The 17,262-nt window shown below is 41.6% G+C and overlaps 1 gene segment (V, D, J or C); it reads left to right on the plus strand.

Annotated features, from left to right (window-relative positions):
• Positions 1-6,769, plus strand: part of LOC137768396 (T-cell receptor gamma chain C region C10.5-like) — a 34,200-nt gene extending 27,431 nt beyond the window's left edge. Inside the window, 3 exon segments of the C gene segment in view lie at positions 785-1,114; positions 4,927-4,962; positions 6,504-6,769. Of these exon segments, the coding sequence occupies positions 785-1,114; positions 4,927-4,962; positions 6,504-6,646 (509 nt within the window).
• Positions 6,770-17,262: the final 10,493 nt, after the last annotated feature.

Here is a 17,262-nt window from a genome sequence, read left to right on the forward strand (position 1 = left end):
TAGAAATCAACAAGGAGAACTTCTTCACTTCAGAACTGAGCATGGGACCCACATCTGAAGCTCAAAGTTCAACTTGATAGATTGTCAAATACAGGTGGAGGTAGAGTCCCATTAATACAAGTAACTGTATATTGTTTTTAAAATGATAACCCCCTCCTGACATTTATTTATTTAGGAATTAAGATAAATATGGTGCATTCCGGAATCAGTTAAATGAAGAATGAGGTTCCACAGAGATGCAGAACGTGAGAATGTATTAACCGGCCAAAGAGAGCGTGTTACAAAACACAGGATAGGAAAGGGAAATAGCTTAGAAGTGACCAAAGATTCTTACCTGTAGAGAGACCATCAAAGTTACATGGTCTTCTCCCCCAACCCTACCACCCACTCTCATTCCCCTTAAAACAGGCTCCACTATGATAGAACAAAAGAGATTTAAGAAAATAAATTTGTTCTTGAATGTTCCAAGCATTGATATGGGGCAGTTTTAAGTCATATTCCAACTTAGCAGGTGGAGAAGGAACCAAAGCCAAGGTGCGAGCCAGCCTCTGCTCCTGAACAGCTGTGACTTTGGACGGGTTATATAACCTCTTGAACATCTCTTCCCGTTGAAAATAAGAGCAATAATAAGTACCTAGACATCTACTGTGGATGAAAGGCCATGATGAGAACTAATTCAATGGAAGCTTTTCTTCCTTTTACTATAAGCTAGGTTGTTCCAAACCACACAATATTTATGTTTCTCTAATAATTCTTTTCAATTCTATTCCATTATCCCCTACAGATAGAAGCCTTGATGTAGACATGTCTCCCAAGCCCACTATATTTCTTCCTTCGATTGATGAAATAAACCTCCACGAGGCTGGAACACATCTTTGCCTTCTCGAGAATTTTTTCCCTGATGTTATTAAGGTCTATTGGAAAGAAAAGAATGGCAACATAGTTCTGGAATCCCAGCAGGGAAATATCATCAAGACTAATGATACATACATGAAATTCAGCTGGCTGACCGTGACTAAAAAGTCAATGGATAATGAACACGTGTGTATCGTCAAACACGAGAATAATAAAAGAGGAATTGATCAAGAGATTCTTTTCCCTTCAATTAACAAAGGTATGTGATTATAAAGAAACATGACCTCCCATAATTCTTTTTTTCAAAGAAAATACCCCACCTTTACGATCAAGCATTAATGAAAATCAAATATAAATTGTTAAATGTTGTTACATTTAATGGTAGCATAAATGTCCCGCTATTTCCCCACAAAATTAAAATTGTATTGGCTTTGAAACATAAAAAAGAAAAAAGTTTACTGAAGCTTTTTCAGCTCAGTTTTATCATCTGAAATATAAAGGTCACAATGATGTATTTTAGGGTTGCTGTATAGATTAAATGAAACAAAGCATGTCAAAGTACCTATCAATTTAGCACACAATAAATGCACAAAGAGAGATTCCATTTTTGATGATCTTACTTGATCAGGAAATAAGAACAATTACACATCTTTCAAGAAGGTTCTACTCAGCAAGCAAAGTCCCTCTCACTTCACTCTTACTTTACTCAAAGTGTAACACAGAAATAATGAGTTACTAAATGACAAAATGGTGTTCGTATGAGGAAGCCAGATCATGGCTCAACAGAATGTAGAATAATTACTGCTACATGTTTATTACGGTCTTAGGTTTTTGAGGTTTGTGTTTTATCTACCACTTAAGCTAAAATTTTGTAATTGAAGATTGGGTGAGCCTAAAGTGTACAGACTTACTCCCATTTTACATAATGAATATATTTCTTGCCATTGGTAAATGCCTCTCAAGAAACCTTTATTGCAGCCCTAGCACGTGCCAGGCCTGGAGGGACGTGTGGATGAACACACTCTGGTGAATTACTGTCCCAGGAGGATGCACTGCAGTAAAGAGAATATACTCATTTCCTAATCACTCAGGGCCACTCGTGATTCAGGCATGATGTCCCAAAGGAGTCCCTTTGATGCAGATGCTTTACATATCCACACAGTGTGGGCAGAGGGCTGGCTGTACCTTGGCCCTGGCAGTGGTCCTGTAACTCACTGGACTCGGGACTTAATGACCTGAGTACTCACCTAACAGACCAAAGGACCCAGAGTGCCCATCAGAAGAAATCATTTTGTATCAGTTATTTTCTGTGTGGTTAGGAAAACTTTTTAAGCAGTGGCAACCAAGCATAAAACAAAACTGTGCAGAGATTTTGGTGTGTAGCAGTCTGAATTTCTGAAGCAAGTCCTTTATCTTCTCAGATCGTGAGTTCATCCAATGATCAAATTACATTGGAGCACTTGCCTTGGCTTTGTCCTGGGGCTGCGATGAAGAGCAAATGGAATAACGTCAGTGAAAACGCTTGCTTTCCAAACCATAACACTGATGTATTTATTCATGCATTCGTTGTATTTACTGATATGTTTTTCTCAAACTAACTAGAGTAAGATTACAAAAGCAACCCTAATTTTCTATTTCTACAGCCAAGAAACAGAGGGGAAGCAAATACGCAAAGTGTAAGTTTAACATAACCTTGGGTGTAAAGGTCCTATTAGGTTTTGATTTTGCTAGTGGTCAGGGAAAAACAAGAATGATAAGTTCCATGTTGATGATGATCATAAAGGAGAGAAGTTCCAGTTCATAATGTGTTTTACTTGGCACTTAATTTCTGAAATAAATGTTTCCCATGGGCTTCTCAGTGCAACAAAGCGAATGAGGGCGTTTCTGTCAATGTCATTCTACACTAAATTCCTAATGCTGTTTCATAGAAGTTTTTGTTGGTTGTTGTTTTTGTTGTCTTAATGGAAGATACAAATATAACATGGAAGCACAAATCAATGAAGTGATCTTGAAGGCTCATAAAAGTAATCTGGTCCAAGTTCTTGATTGAGGAAGAGAACTTAGGGTATTCACACAAATTTTATGATGAAAACTTTTTATGCTATTGTTTTTACCTCAATCAATGTATGGTGATAAGTGATTTTTATTTATCTTATAATAAATAAATTCGCTGAAAGGAAAAGAAAGAGGTTTTTAAGACATATTAAAGTCAGTTCTTAAGTATATTTTAACACCTACCATGAGTGTACTAACATTTTCCTTCTTGGGATTTACCCCAAAGTAACACAGGTTTACCCTCTATCTGAAAGTAGATTGTTCCTATGAAACCTTTCCTAAGCTGAAAGGCATAAAGCAAAGAAGCAATCATCTTAAGGCAGATCTTGCTAACAGATGCGCAGAGTAAATGGAGATAAGGCACAGATGCTCACAGATACAGTTCAGAGCTATGGCAGCTTGATGCTGAGATGCTGATGTAGTCCCTTGGCGGTGCTGTCCTTGTTGCTGGAGTGCCCGCTGCCTCTATCATGGCTGGCTGCAAAACAAGCACTAAATGCTATTTTTGCTTTTAGCCTTTTCTCGTAAAAGTGAAAATCCTCTTCAGATTTCTTTCTGTTAGCAAAAACAGGTACTAATGTAGGTCCTTCGTAAAAGCGAAGTGGCGTAAACTTTTGAAAAATAGGGGATACTTGTACCTTGAACCCATTTTTTAGAGCAAACCAAATAGAGGTCTCCCTGAACCATATCATAAACCAGAACCATATCATATGTACAAAAACACATCTAGGAGAAAAAGGATAAACCAAACAACTCTGTGTCTCTGATTTCCTCCATCCAACAGTCTATTTTTTTTTAAAGAAATTTTGTTTTTGTATGAATGTAGGAGAAAAAGGATAAACCAAACAACCTCTGTGTCTCTGATTTCCTCCATCCAACAGTCTATTATTTTTTTTAAAGAAATTTTGTTTTTGCATGGATGTTTGCCTTTTTCTTTTCATTGTAGATAAATACAACTTTCACCGCAGGTTATCATATTAACTAGAAATATGATTTGGTCTATCTCTCTATCCTGGAAAGAATTGAACTGAAATGATGAGCTCCTGTAATAAATATTTCATTTGTTAAGAATAATTAAGATCTCTGGAAAAGAAGACGTTTTCAGTGTCCACCGTGGTGGAATTATGTTGTCTCTCTATAGATTAATTTCTCTGTATTTCTATGGATTATTTTTTACAAAGTACTTCCCACCTACTCTATCTCATTTAATCCCCCATGACCATCCTTAGAATGCACTCTGTCATCACTGATATGACTTATCCTCTAATCCTTATTCCTCTTTTGTACCGTGGAATACCCCCAAATACAACTCACTCCAGTGTCACTGGGGAGTTAAAGGAGATAATGCATATGAAGTATTTAAGCAAGTACCTGGCACAGTAATAATCACTCACTAGCTATTAGCCTCATTTATATTGTTATCCTGACGTCCACAAACTCCACAACTGCAGAAAATCACGTACATGAGTTGGGGATACTGGGGGTATGTGTGATTTGGAAAGGTTTGACTGCTTTTTTTTTTTTGATGGGAAATTTACCTAAGCCAGACTCCTTCGAACATGAGATTCTGTTGTAGATTCTGGGATTGGATGCATACGTTTTGGGAGCATCCCTTCATGTCAGCAGTGGGCGCTGAAGATGTAGAGCAGCCGCTTTTTCTGACGATTTGTCTTCTGACAGTATTTCCTGAACACTTTGGGGCGTAGGAGAGGCGAACACAGAAGGAAACCAAGATGGTCTTGGATACTACCCTCCAGTTGTAATAAAGAAGAACAAAAATGCACCCTTCATGAACTTGAACATCCTTGGATACAGAAAACAGTATATGAACTAGATCTACTGAATTACATTGAATCAGACCATCTATTCCCAGATTGTAGGGCTCTTATTTTTAATGATTCTCTCCTCTCTCAGCAGATTCTATCAGTCTGTCTATCCAGAGACACACACAGTGATGCACACTGTCAAATAATGGATATAAACAATTCACTAACTACTTGCTCTTATTTCTTGTAGAGGTCACTACACATGCCTGCGTGAAAAAAAGGAGTGGTAAGTTTTTGTCTAGGTTTGCCTTTATGTCATGCTACAGCACATTTTTTTCCTCTGGATAAATTTAACTGTTGAACTTCCTTGGTTTAAGGTAGAAAAACCAGAATGCCTGGATGCTGCAGAAATAGATGTGATATTTTAAGTAAATCTATCATCATTTCCCAGGAGTCATCTTAACACAGTAAATGCTGGTTTTGGTGTGACATGACTCTAAATTAGGGGGTGCAGTGATAGGTTCTGAATTATTTCAACAGTGGATTTCCTCCACTTGTGTGGCTTGTGCTTCTAATGACTAGGGAAACGTGATGTCAAGCTGTTTGTAGATTTTTTTTTTTTTTTAAGTTTTAGCCCTTGCTAGTAGCTAATACATGAACTGACACTTACCGAGAGCTTCATATACACAGGTGTTGTGCTGTGTCTTGCCTGCATATTCTGTTTACTCCTTATAATACTCCTAGGAGGTGATACAATATTTTCCCCTCACTTTACAGATGAGGGCAATGAGCTACAATTAATTAAGTCCCTTGTACGAAGCCACACAGCTCTATCTGGGGAGTCAACCCAGCCCATCTGAATCATCGGTTCATGCACTTACTCAGTTCTCTGTCCCTCCTCTAAGATATAAATATAGAGCAAGAATCCCAAAGCCAAAGCCCTGAGACAGAGTGGGCAGGGGTGTAAGAGCCTGGGCTTCTGCTATCACAGACTGGACTTTAACCCCAGTTCTTTCACTACTAGTTGCATGAATATGGGTAAATTCCTTACATTTTCTGAGCAATACAGACGTCATCTGCCAATAGGGAACAATTACACCCTACTCAGTTACTGCGGACATAAGGTCACATATGTGGCATGTCTCCCATAGGGTATCCATTTAGCTGGCACAGAATCAGTACTAGTTGGTGGCCCTTTCTCCCTACATGAAGGTTCTAAGTGAATTTAGAAGCAGGCTCTGGCCCTGCTGGTCCCTCTTCCGTTCCCTGTACCAGGGGGCCTGGAACTCAGCTAACACCTGACCTGACTGAAGGCAGTGAGTTATGAGCACATCACCTCCTGAGGTCCCTTTCCACACCAAGTGCTGGTTATTCTGGAATTCTGACTCTATGAAGATGAAGCGTGGAAAAGAGAAATTTCCTCAGGAACGGACTCAGCCTTGTGGTGCATTGAGGAGCCAAGTCAGGCCCATGATCATTGTTGTTAATTATTTCTTGACATCATATATGTCTTCAAAACCTTGATAGGAGAGGAAGTGCCATTACCTAATAACATCCTAGCCACAGCGAGAGATGTGAAAGAAAATACAGGTGACTGAGGCATGAGATCCTAAAGTTTCAGAGAATTTGGATTAAACAGTTTATTCCATTTTGTGCAATGTTCTCTTTACTAAGCCCCCAGCCACCCCACTGTGAACACCAGCAGGTTTCCCTGATTTGTACCCCTCATAGGAATCTCACTGATGCTTCTAACTGCGACGCGTTCCCCCATCACTGTTTTATCCTCTCAAAAGAACAGCTGAGACTAACCAAGATGACTTCTCCTAGATTCCCTGCAGCTGCAGCTCATGAACACCAGTGCCTACTACACCTACCTCCTTCTCCTCCTCAAGAGCTCGGTCTACTTTGTCATCGTCGCCTGCTGTGTGTGTAGGAGAACAGCCGTCTGTGGCCACAGGAAGAGCTCGTGACAGAGGGGACCACAAAGGGGTCACCTTTCCTTCATCATCTCTTGTCTCTGAAAGTGTCTGCTGAGGATCTAGCTGGGCTTCCTTTCTGGGTTTGGGTTATGTCAGTTCGCATGCGTATTCTTCTGTGTGCCATTATTGTGTAAGGGTTTTTCAAAGCACTGGGGAAGCAGACAGTTTGACTCCGTGACAGGGAATTCTGCCATCACTCGGGGGCAGGGCCCAGGGCTGGCCCAGGGGAGCCTCTCCCACCACTGTCCCCACAACCGCACCAGCTCCTCCTGCCCCCGAGTCCTCGTGCCTCCTGAGGGCGCACAGCGGGCAGCTCCCCTCTCCTCCCTCAGTGCCTCCACCCAGACCACAGCCCCGACCCTCCCTGCCACCCACCCTGGGGCCGCCAGCTTTGCCACCTGAATCCTGTCCTTGGATTTTCATAAGAGACACAAAAAATAAAAAAAGAAATCAAAAGTCCACTTTTGTCTGTGTATTTTAATTTCATGAATTCTAACCAAGGTAAGAAACAGCATGACAACCGAGCTATCAAATCCAGCGCTGGTTGTAATCATGGTCACACCGCATTTCTGAGTCTTTCCCTGAGGTGCTGGTTATGGTGCTTTCTTTGGGGCACTGGCTCCCACGGGACCCACCGCCAAACGAAGGTGCCCGGGTTCCTTCTCTTTCAAAGGTCACCGGATTCAGACTCACTGGTTTGGGACGTTCCTGTGATGACAGTGTAACAGCCAGCGTGACCTGCACTGTGTGTGCTCAGATCTGTACTAGTGTCTCGCAGGCACTGACTCCTGATCCTCACATTAACCCCATGAGAACTGCACTGACCCCAGAGGGACATCGGGTGCAGGGTGAAGCACACAGACTCTGAGCCCTGAGAACTTGGGTTTGAAGCCTGGGTCTGTATTAGTATCTGTGTGACCTCAGGCAGCTATTTGAACTCTCAGTGCCATCGTCTGTGTAATGAAGTTACAGCGCCCTGTCTCCTGGAGCATACGGATTAGATGAGTTAATGATGCTTGGTCCATGCGAGGCCTCAGCAACATTAGCATCTACTGTTGGTAGCTCTGCTGTAAAAATAGTAGATTCCACACATACACCGAACCACCAAGAGTCATCTCTAATCTCATTCCCTGCAGATGGGTTAGATGTGGATGAAACAGGGACTCAGTTTCTACTGTTCACCAGGTAAACCCATTAATCCTCTAAGAGCCCTTGGAGGAAGGAACAGTTGTAGCCCACAGTTTACAGATAGAAGAGATGAAGTTATCTGCCCATCACCACTATTTTGTAAGTAAGAGTCATTTAGAACCAGGTCTCTCTGATCTCAGAGCCTGTATTTTGTTACCTCGTATCTTTTAGCTTTCCCAACACACTTTCAACTGGGAAAACAAAGCAAAACAAATGAAAAGAAAACAAAACATGCACTGCTTCTTTACTAAAGACATCCTTCAAGGCATCAGTGAGAAATTTCTAAAGGACTTGTGAGTGCACCTGTCTTCTCCTCATGCACATACTCTGGAATCACCATAGCTGCTCCCTTCATTGTCAACACCATGGAAATCCTGCCTTACTCTGTGAGTGTGTCTAGATTTGTAACTGCCCTTTTGGGGGGTGTAATGAATTGGACTGAGATTCTCAGGCAGAGCAGGACAGTGGATGGTGTTCTGAGCATCCTGACACCACAGCTCCTCCCCTAGACTCAAGAGGCCCTGAGGTCCTCAGAATCTCCCTGTGGAAGCCTCTTATGTGTCCAGGTGCATTTCTGAGGTGGGAGGAAGACATACATCCTTTTGGTCCAGTCCTTTTCCACTACAGCGCGGCTGCCATGTGGTATTGGGGGAGGAACCCTGGACCAGAGGTTCCACATCACACCCCTGTTGTCAGAGCCTCGGCTACTTGGTTTGTTTTAACCAGCTGTGTCATTTCTTCTTGACCACGTAATGTTGCCTAGTTTATCCATCTTTACAAGAAAGTGTTCAAGTTAAATACTTTCAGATTTCCAGAGCAATTTACAAATTTAATGACTAACATCCTAATGAAGCAATAATAGCAAATGCTGGAATATTGCTTTCTGGTACTGGTCTAGGTACCTATTAACTTATTTAATTCTCACAAGAAGCCTATAAGACATGTGCAATTCAATCTTTTCTATAGATGGGGAAACTGAGGCAGAGAGGTCTAAGGAGGGTCCCCAGAGTAAAACAGCTAATAAGAAACAGAGCTGGGATTTGAACACCAGCAGTCTGGATACTGGAGCTCTGCTCTTAACTTCTACGTTAGTTGCTGCTAGAATAAAAACAGGTTACTTTTACTTTCAATTAAAACAGGAAATTTTCCTTCTCAGGCTAAGAAGTGGTAAAGCCAACTGCCTCTTTCCCTGTCCACGTTTCCTTTCATTGCTCCTAGGCTGGGAAGAGGTTAATGCCAACTTCCCACCTACTAACAGGATTTCTGTGGCTAAAGTCCAGGAGACTTTGCTGGATGAAATAAATATCAGAGCAAAAGGATGCATCCACAGGTGTGCAATGCAAAAGTTAGGCGAAGATTTGTATAGTTCCACATTAAAACACTCAAGGCTCAATAGACTTTATAGAACTAGAGTACTCCATACACTTCTCAACTATAAAAAAGGGAAAAGTCAGACAATAATTCTCAAAGTTTTCCCCATTATGAATTCTCACTGTTTTGGAATTCTTTCTCTCTTCAACTTCACTCTTCGAATGAAATTCTGTCAATCAAGCAGGCTACGGTTAAGTAATACTTGATTTCCCCTTTTTAAAAAAAATCAAAGTCCTATATAACTGTCAATTAGCAATTCTGAGTAATAAGAGACAACCGGAGGGACTATACCAAGATGACCTAATTCAGCCAAAAGGCTAGAAACTCCACATTTTCGTTAGCCATGAAAACTGGTCTGGGTAAGTGCATGATCTTTGTCATGCTCTGTTAGGCTAATTTTCTGTTTGCTTTCTTATTTTTGTTTGTCGGTTTGAATAACAGCGTGTGCCGACCACTTAGTAAGCATCAGGAATTCTGTAGGCAGTTTGCTTGTTTCAAGTATGATGTTCATTTCACTAATGGAAAGACTAGGTCCCAGAGAGACTGGGAAAAACGCCCAAGGTTAAAAAAGGAGTAGTGCCAGAATCCACATGGGCCGGGTCAGCAATTGTACCACAATGTAGGTGAATCCCAGGAGAGTGCTGTCAAAGGTCAGGATTTTGCTGATCCGACAGTTGAAAGATAGTATCTCATCGTGGTTTTAATTTGCTTTTCTCTGACTAGTGAGGATAAACAACTCTTCATATAGGCAAAGTCTATTTATATTTCTTTTCTGCGCAATATTTGTTCATGTCCTTTGATCATTTTTTCTATTGAGTAATAATACTAACAAGTAAGATGCTCATTTATATGTGTGTCTGTGTATTTCTCTAGGCACAGGCATAAAACAAAATGTTTGATGCGTGATAGATGGGTGAAAAAAAACTTGTATATTTTTCTATTTTCTCTAATGACTCCTTTTATTTTTTTATTTTTATTTTTTAAAATAAATGTATTTATTTATTTGTTTGTTTATTTATTTATTTTTGGCTGCATTGGGTCATCGTTGCTGTGCGTGGGCTTTTTCTAGTTGCCGCGAGCAGGGGCTACTCTTCATTGTCGTGCGTGGGCTTCTCATTGCGGTGGCTTCTCTTGTTGAGGAGCACAAGCTCTAGGTGCGCGGGCTTCAGTAGTTGTGGCACGCGGGCTCAGTAGTTGTGGTGCACAGGCTTAGTTGCTCCGCGGCATGTGGGATCTTCCCGGACCAGGGCTCGAACCCGTGTCCCCTGCGTTGGCAGGTGGATTCTTAACCACTGCGCCACCAGGGAAGTTCCTCTAATGACTCCTTTTAAAGTAAAACCTTTTATATATCAGAAATAAACCAATGTATCATTTAAAATTGGAAAGCTCTTTTTTGTTTGTTTGTTTGTTAATCATCAAGTTTTAGTATCTGCTAAACAGGTCCTTTGAGAAAGGAAGTAGAAATTCCCTTTTGGAAAGAAAATAAGAGCAACCAGATACCAGAAAGGTGAAATCTAATTTAGATCAACTCCTTGATTCTCCTGAAATTGATCAAACCTCTTTAGCCCAGATACATGGCCCTCCTCTTACAGATTTGGAACTATTTCTGCATTGGGAAAGCATAGAAGCCAAGAGGGGAAACCTGCAAATCACTGAAAGTTTTGTGCAGCTGACTTCACTGCCAGGGCACTGCTGGGCAGTGTTTCCTGTGGTTTCCAACTTCTCAGCAACTTCCTTTCCCAACTAGCCCTGGGCTGCCCTGGCCTGAGAGGTGCGGAGACGGGAGGGCGGTGGTGGTGAGGGTGACAGCGTGAGTGGCAGGAGGGCGCTGGTATGGCTGGTGGTGTTTCATTTTCTCAGGCTTCTTTTGTTTGTGTGCTCTGTCGAATGTGGTTGATTCGTGGAAAACGCTCAAAGTCAAACCGGCCCCTGCTGGTTGGGACTGTGCAAGGGGTAGATGGGGTGTCACAAGGAAATAAGAACAGTTAAACCACAACCAACTTTGCTCACTTTCAAAGGGCAACAGCCAATGGAAGAAAATATCCTTCTACACACGCATGTGATTGTTATCAAACATACTCCTAGGCTGTGGGTCTGGGTTCCCCATTATTTCTGTATGCAGTTCCTCCAATTAGCTCCTATGTGAGTTGGGAAACTTACGCCCAGAATATTCAGACGCTGCTCCTCCGTCCACGCTCAGGACCCTGTTCTGGAGGAAAGAGCAGACAGGACTCCTTGCAGCACTAAGATAATGCCTGACATTCCACCAACCACCCATGCTCTTCCATGATCTGTGATTTACTGAAGCTGGTACTTTTTGGTTTCATTTTCTCAGTATAGATGGGGTGACACAAGATCCGATCCCCTAAACCCAGTGACATGGACAGAGTGCAGATGTGGGCGACAGAGAACAGAGTCATGGAGGCCCTGGGTTCACCTGTGCAACTGAATGCCACGTAAGTCCCCCTAAAGGGACAAGATGACTTCAGAGTCATCCTGAGCAAGGCTTACTAGAGGCACTAACATCAGATGACAGTGTGACGGGTAAATGAGCAGAGGACTGCTCAGCAATGTCAGCATGAAGAGCAGGTGTCCCCCGTCCACCCCACCCAGCAGGGTCCAGAGCGGGGGTCCAGACCCTGGACTCCATCCATCTAGTCCCAGAGGGAAGCATGGCTCTATTGCTGAGACCAAGGTTTTTGCTCTCACAGTCTGACCTCATGGCACATTCAAGTCACACACTGACCAGCTGGGACTTGCTCTCGTGACAACAGTGGGCATCCAAGAAAGCCAACAAAAGTGCATTAGGCCTCTTGTAGTTGTCAACCGGAAAAAAATGCACAAGATAAGTTGAGTTTATTCAGTGTCTTACTGAGGACCATAGCCTGGGAGGCTGACTCTCAGTAGCTCTGAGAAACTGTTCTGCAGGGGAGGGGAGGGAGGTCAGTATATCTGTGACTTTGCTGAAGGGGTGCATACAATCAAGCACACATCAGGGTAGAAGGTTGCCGCTGGTCACGAGAATCAGCTCTTAGTTATTGGCTTTAGTGCTTTACTAAGTATGTAACAATGTAAAAATTTGGGTTCAAAATTTTTTTTCCTGAAAATATTTAACTATCTAAAGGTCTGTTCTGCTAGCTTTCCCAGCGCATAGAGTACCTCATTCCTGATCTCTACCCTGGACTCTTTTCAGGGTGTGTTAAAAGTCTGGGACTGCAGTTGCTAATGACTCAATCCTAGCAGAGCCAGAAGGTGAATGGCATTCTTGAGTTGGCAGTGCCCCCTCATGGTCATAAATTGCACCAAGGTTTGGGATGCAGGCATTTCGTGATCATTTTGTCCAATGGTGCTAGGAATGCTCATTCCTAGGTCAAGCCAGGATTTCATTGATAGGCCAATCAAAGTGTTATTACTGGAATAGACCCTATTAATGGTAGCCAAAAGTCTCTAGATCACCTGTCTTACTAGTCTGTTATGGTCCAGGGAATGATTCCCTCTTGTGACTTCTTCCCATACCTAGAGTTACACTATCACAATCATTGATCTCATAAAACACTATATATTTGTTCAATCCTTTCAAGTCTCCCAGTCACCGTTAGTTTTATCGGCGGCTCAGTCACACATCTGGTAATGCAACAATCTTGTAAAAAAGGCAGAATGAAGTGATATAGCTGGTAGCATTAATAGGGTTAACCAAATATTCAAGCCAAGAGCTTCTAACACCAAACCAGTTTTTTAAGGGGTCATCAAGCCTGGGGAGTGGATCACTTTAGGAAGAAATCTGATTTTTTTTTGTGGGCTCTTCAATGTGTTATCTTAGAGGATTCACCTGGTGTGAAAAAGCAGCATTCAGTTTGAATTATGGCATTGGTGCCTCCCGAGATGCTGTAAGGGTATTGAAAACCATTCGATTTTGTAATACCACTTTTCTCATCATAGAGAAAGAGTTCAGGAGGTTAATAGCCTGATTGCTGTCATTTATGGCCTGTTGAGTGAATTTTGTTAACGCTTCGATATGGCCAGTTACCAACTCTGATCCTCCTGCAGGTGCAAAGATGGCTGCTAAGTGGTCATACCACTGAATTACAGATCCCTTGAGCCATACAGATCACTTGGCTTATACCAATGGTAAATTTTCTGGGGCCATATCTAAATTGGCCTCTAAGTGACCTTGAGTCCACAGGAGTCCCAGGGTACATCTTCCTATGCATCCTGGAAGAAGCCAAGGCCATTAATTGGTTCCTCAAATCCACTGAGTTCTCTTAGGGGCAACCCAGTATATCTCCAATCCTCTGAGCCAGTCTGTCGTGTATTGCTATCTCTAAGGGTAATGATATATTGGCATTGTTCATAAGGCACCCAGCGCAATTACCTAGTGTTCTTAGGCTGATTATCCTTAGTATGGTTTAATTGTTCCCAACATAAGGGAACTTTTCAACTTAAATGACCATAGCTTGGTGTTAACCATATAAATCCATCCCATAATTGTGGGAGGTTTCCTCCTAATAAAATGGGAAGGTTACGTTTTTTTTTTTTTTTTCCCCCTGCATCATGCAGTATATGGGATCTTAGTTCCCCAACCAGGGATGGAACCCATGCCCCCTGCAGTGGAAGCACAGAGTCTTAACCACTGGGCCACCAGGGAAGTCCCAAGTTTTTGATTGAGAGTCAGATCTTTGTTCTGGTTGAGCTTGAGTAGCCTTTCAAGAATATTCATATTTATGGTCAGTGTCAAAGCAGATATTATTGATCAGCCAAGTGAGGGCATCCCATCTCGTAATATCAATAGTGCCCTGAACAGAGCTATAACTTCTTTCTTTTAAAATAAATTTTCCGAGGGCCATCCAATCAAAGCCTTGGAGAGGAGAAATCCACCAAGGTTAACGTAAGTACTGGAGGTGGGTAATCAACCACAAGCCCAAGAGTTGGATTGATTTCTAAAATCTCATAGCTCGCTCTCATGATAGAAGAACATTTGATTCTATGCAAAACTCCAATAAATTAAGAAAACACGGGTCAGGTTTGGCATTTGGAACAACTGTCTAGTTCTGATGTCTTCTTCTCATCCTGGTTCAGGTGTACTCTCTCCTCCATTTGAGCATCATTTTAAGGTGATTTTGAGTTAAGCAGTCCTCTCTATAAACTAGTCTGGTGCAGGGGGCATTTGCAAGCAGGAAATACGAATCCAAGAGTCAATTCCCTTTAGTTTTGCTACACATGAGCTAACATATCCATGTTAGGGGCCTTTCCATCTAGGCTGGAGTGAGTGTTTCAACGTGCTCTCCTTGCACACGGATCACTGCAAGAGAACTAAGCGTCCAGAAACAAACTCTTATATTTATGGTCAACTGTTTTTTACAAACGTGCTAAGTCAATTCATTGGGGAAAATGTGGCCTTTTCAACAACTGTTTCTGTGACAACTGTGGATATTCAAATCAAAATTTATTTCCTTACCTCCAAACACAAAAATTAATTCTAAATGGCCAAGAGAGGGTGCTAGAAGTTAGTGAAAGTAACTAAATGGAATCAAAATAATGTGCTTTTAAAGCAGGAAGCACAAAACTGAACACAAGTAGGAAGTATAACAATATCACATTATACATCAAATGCAACATCCCAAAGAGGACAGAAATTAATTGCTGAATCACAAACAGCCCAGCGGGTTACTTAGAACACAGGCTCTGGAGACTGGCTAACTTGGTTCAGATTCTTGCCGTGTCTTTATTCCCTAGGCAAGCTTAAGTAAGTTACTTAACCTCCCTACGCCTCTGTTTCATCCGTAAAATGGTCACAAAACTATAGACAGAGACAGACACCCATTTAGAGGTCACGAGAAAATTCTAATATTTCATGATAAACTGTTTCCCATATTGCTGCCAAGCAACACAGGTAGCTGAAATTGAAATGTAAGCATAGCCTGGATTCTGTAACCTTCTCCCCAAGGCAGCAATGTTTTGACAAGTCTCCTAACATGACCATAATAATTCTGATCTCTTCATATGTGACAGGTACAATTGTCAGGAGAAGCCAAAAAAGTGAATTTATATTTGTGAGCTTGGACTCATTCTTCTATTGTAGCCAGCAGACCAGAAGCCCAGGCTTACATCCCACAGGCCTGTGGAGCCCAGCAAAGATGATGAGATAGAAAGGGAGAGATGAAGGAGAGAGGTTAAATGGAAAAGGGAGAGGAAGCTATTTCGAGACACTGATAGCAATAGAAATTAGCATTAGGAAGTTGGGGAAAGAGGGATGAAGGGCAGAGTGGGAATGAGAGGAAAAGAGAGAATGACTGAGACAGTGGCATAGAGAGATAAGAAGAGTTGGTGAGGAGAGAAATATACACAGAGAAGTATAGATCTCTGTAATGAGAAGGAGAGAGAGATAATAAAAGAGAGATAAATAAAAAGACATGAAGTGAAACAGAGGGATAAGGCGATGGAAATAGAGAGAGAGGAAGGAAGATTAATATCGAGAAAAAAAGAGTAGAGAGAGATTTTCATATAAATATAGTGAGATGGAGAGAGAGAGAGGGGTAGACACCAGAGACAGAGATGGAGAGATAGAGAAATATACAGTAAGAGAGAAGTGAAGATAAAGGGAGAGAAAGAATGACAGAGCTCTAGAGACAGAGGAATATATGTGGCCACATAGAGTGTGATATACACATAGATATAGATATACAGAAATAGAGGTAATATTGTGTGTGTGTGTGTGTGGGTGTGTGTGAGAGAGAGAGAGAGGAGAGGGAGAAAGAAAATTAGAGATACGCATATTTATATACATATTGTTGCAAACTGTATATTTATATATTGTTACACATTTATTTAGTTTATGAATATATTTTATATAATAAATGAAAAATATGTATTTCTTTCTTTTCTCTTTATATGTTGATATATTATCTTTCTACCTATCTATATGTATCTATCCATCTTTCTATTGCATAATAAAGCTGTATAACAAACATCCCAAATGCATAGTGGCTTAAAACAATAATCATGAATTCTCACAAGCCCATGGGTCAGCTAAGCTGTTCTGCTGATCTGGGCCAGATTTAGCTGTTGACCAGCCAGGCCCCAGCCAACCCATCCGCTGACCAATATGTGACCTTGTCATGGTGGTCTGGGCTGGGATGAATCAGCTCTGTTCCAGGTGGGACTTCATCCTGCAGCTGACTAGCTGGGACTTGTTCTCATGACAGTGATGGGGACCCAAGAGAGCCACCAGTAGCGCATGAGTCCTCTTGGGGTTGTCAACTGGAAAACAAACAAACAAACAAAGAAACAAAGTAATAGCTGGGGGTTGAGTTCATTCCCTGTCATACTGAGGACTATAAACCAGGAGACAGACTCTCAGATAGTTCTGAGAAACTGTTCCAAAGGTAAGGAGGAACCCTCCTACACTGTTGGTGGGAATGTAAATTGGTACAGCCACTGTGGAGAACAGTATGGAGGTCCGTCAAAAAGTTAAAAATGGAAGTACCACATGATGCAGCAATTCCACTTCTGAGTGTTTATCCAAAGAAAATGAAAACACTAATTCAAAAAGATATCTGCACCCCTACGTTCATTGTTTATAATAGCCAAGACATAGAAACAACCTAAGTGCCCATCAACAGATGAATAGATAAAGTAGCTGTGGTATATATATACATATATAATTATTATTATGTGGCCCCTAATTATGTAATGGATTAAGACAATTCTCCTGACTGCTTTACATCTCTGTTTCTTGACTGGCTGTCTATCTCTCTCTCCCATTCTGTATCTCTACTTTCCCACTGCACCAGTCTTTATATCCCTCTGTCTCTCCATCTCTTCGTCCACAGATCTTCTCCCTTTCCTATTGCTACCCACCCAACCCCTCTCTCTTTCTTTCCAGCAATGACTCCTTCCCTTTCTCTAGTTCTCTTTATCTCTCCTCTGTTTTACTAGTTCTTTCCTCATCTCTATTTCTGACTGTTTCTATCTCTCTACTTGCCTGTCTCTACCACCTGTCTTTCCTTGTCTATTTCTCTATATCCCTCTTACCTATTTTACTTTCTATG

Source organism: Eschrichtius robustus, chromosome 8, assembly GCF_028021215.1.
Source record: "Eschrichtius robustus isolate mEscRob2 chromosome 8, mEscRob2.pri, whole genome shotgun sequence".
Taxonomy (NCBI): Eukaryota; Metazoa; Chordata; class Mammalia; order Artiodactyla; family Eschrichtiidae; genus Eschrichtius; species Eschrichtius robustus.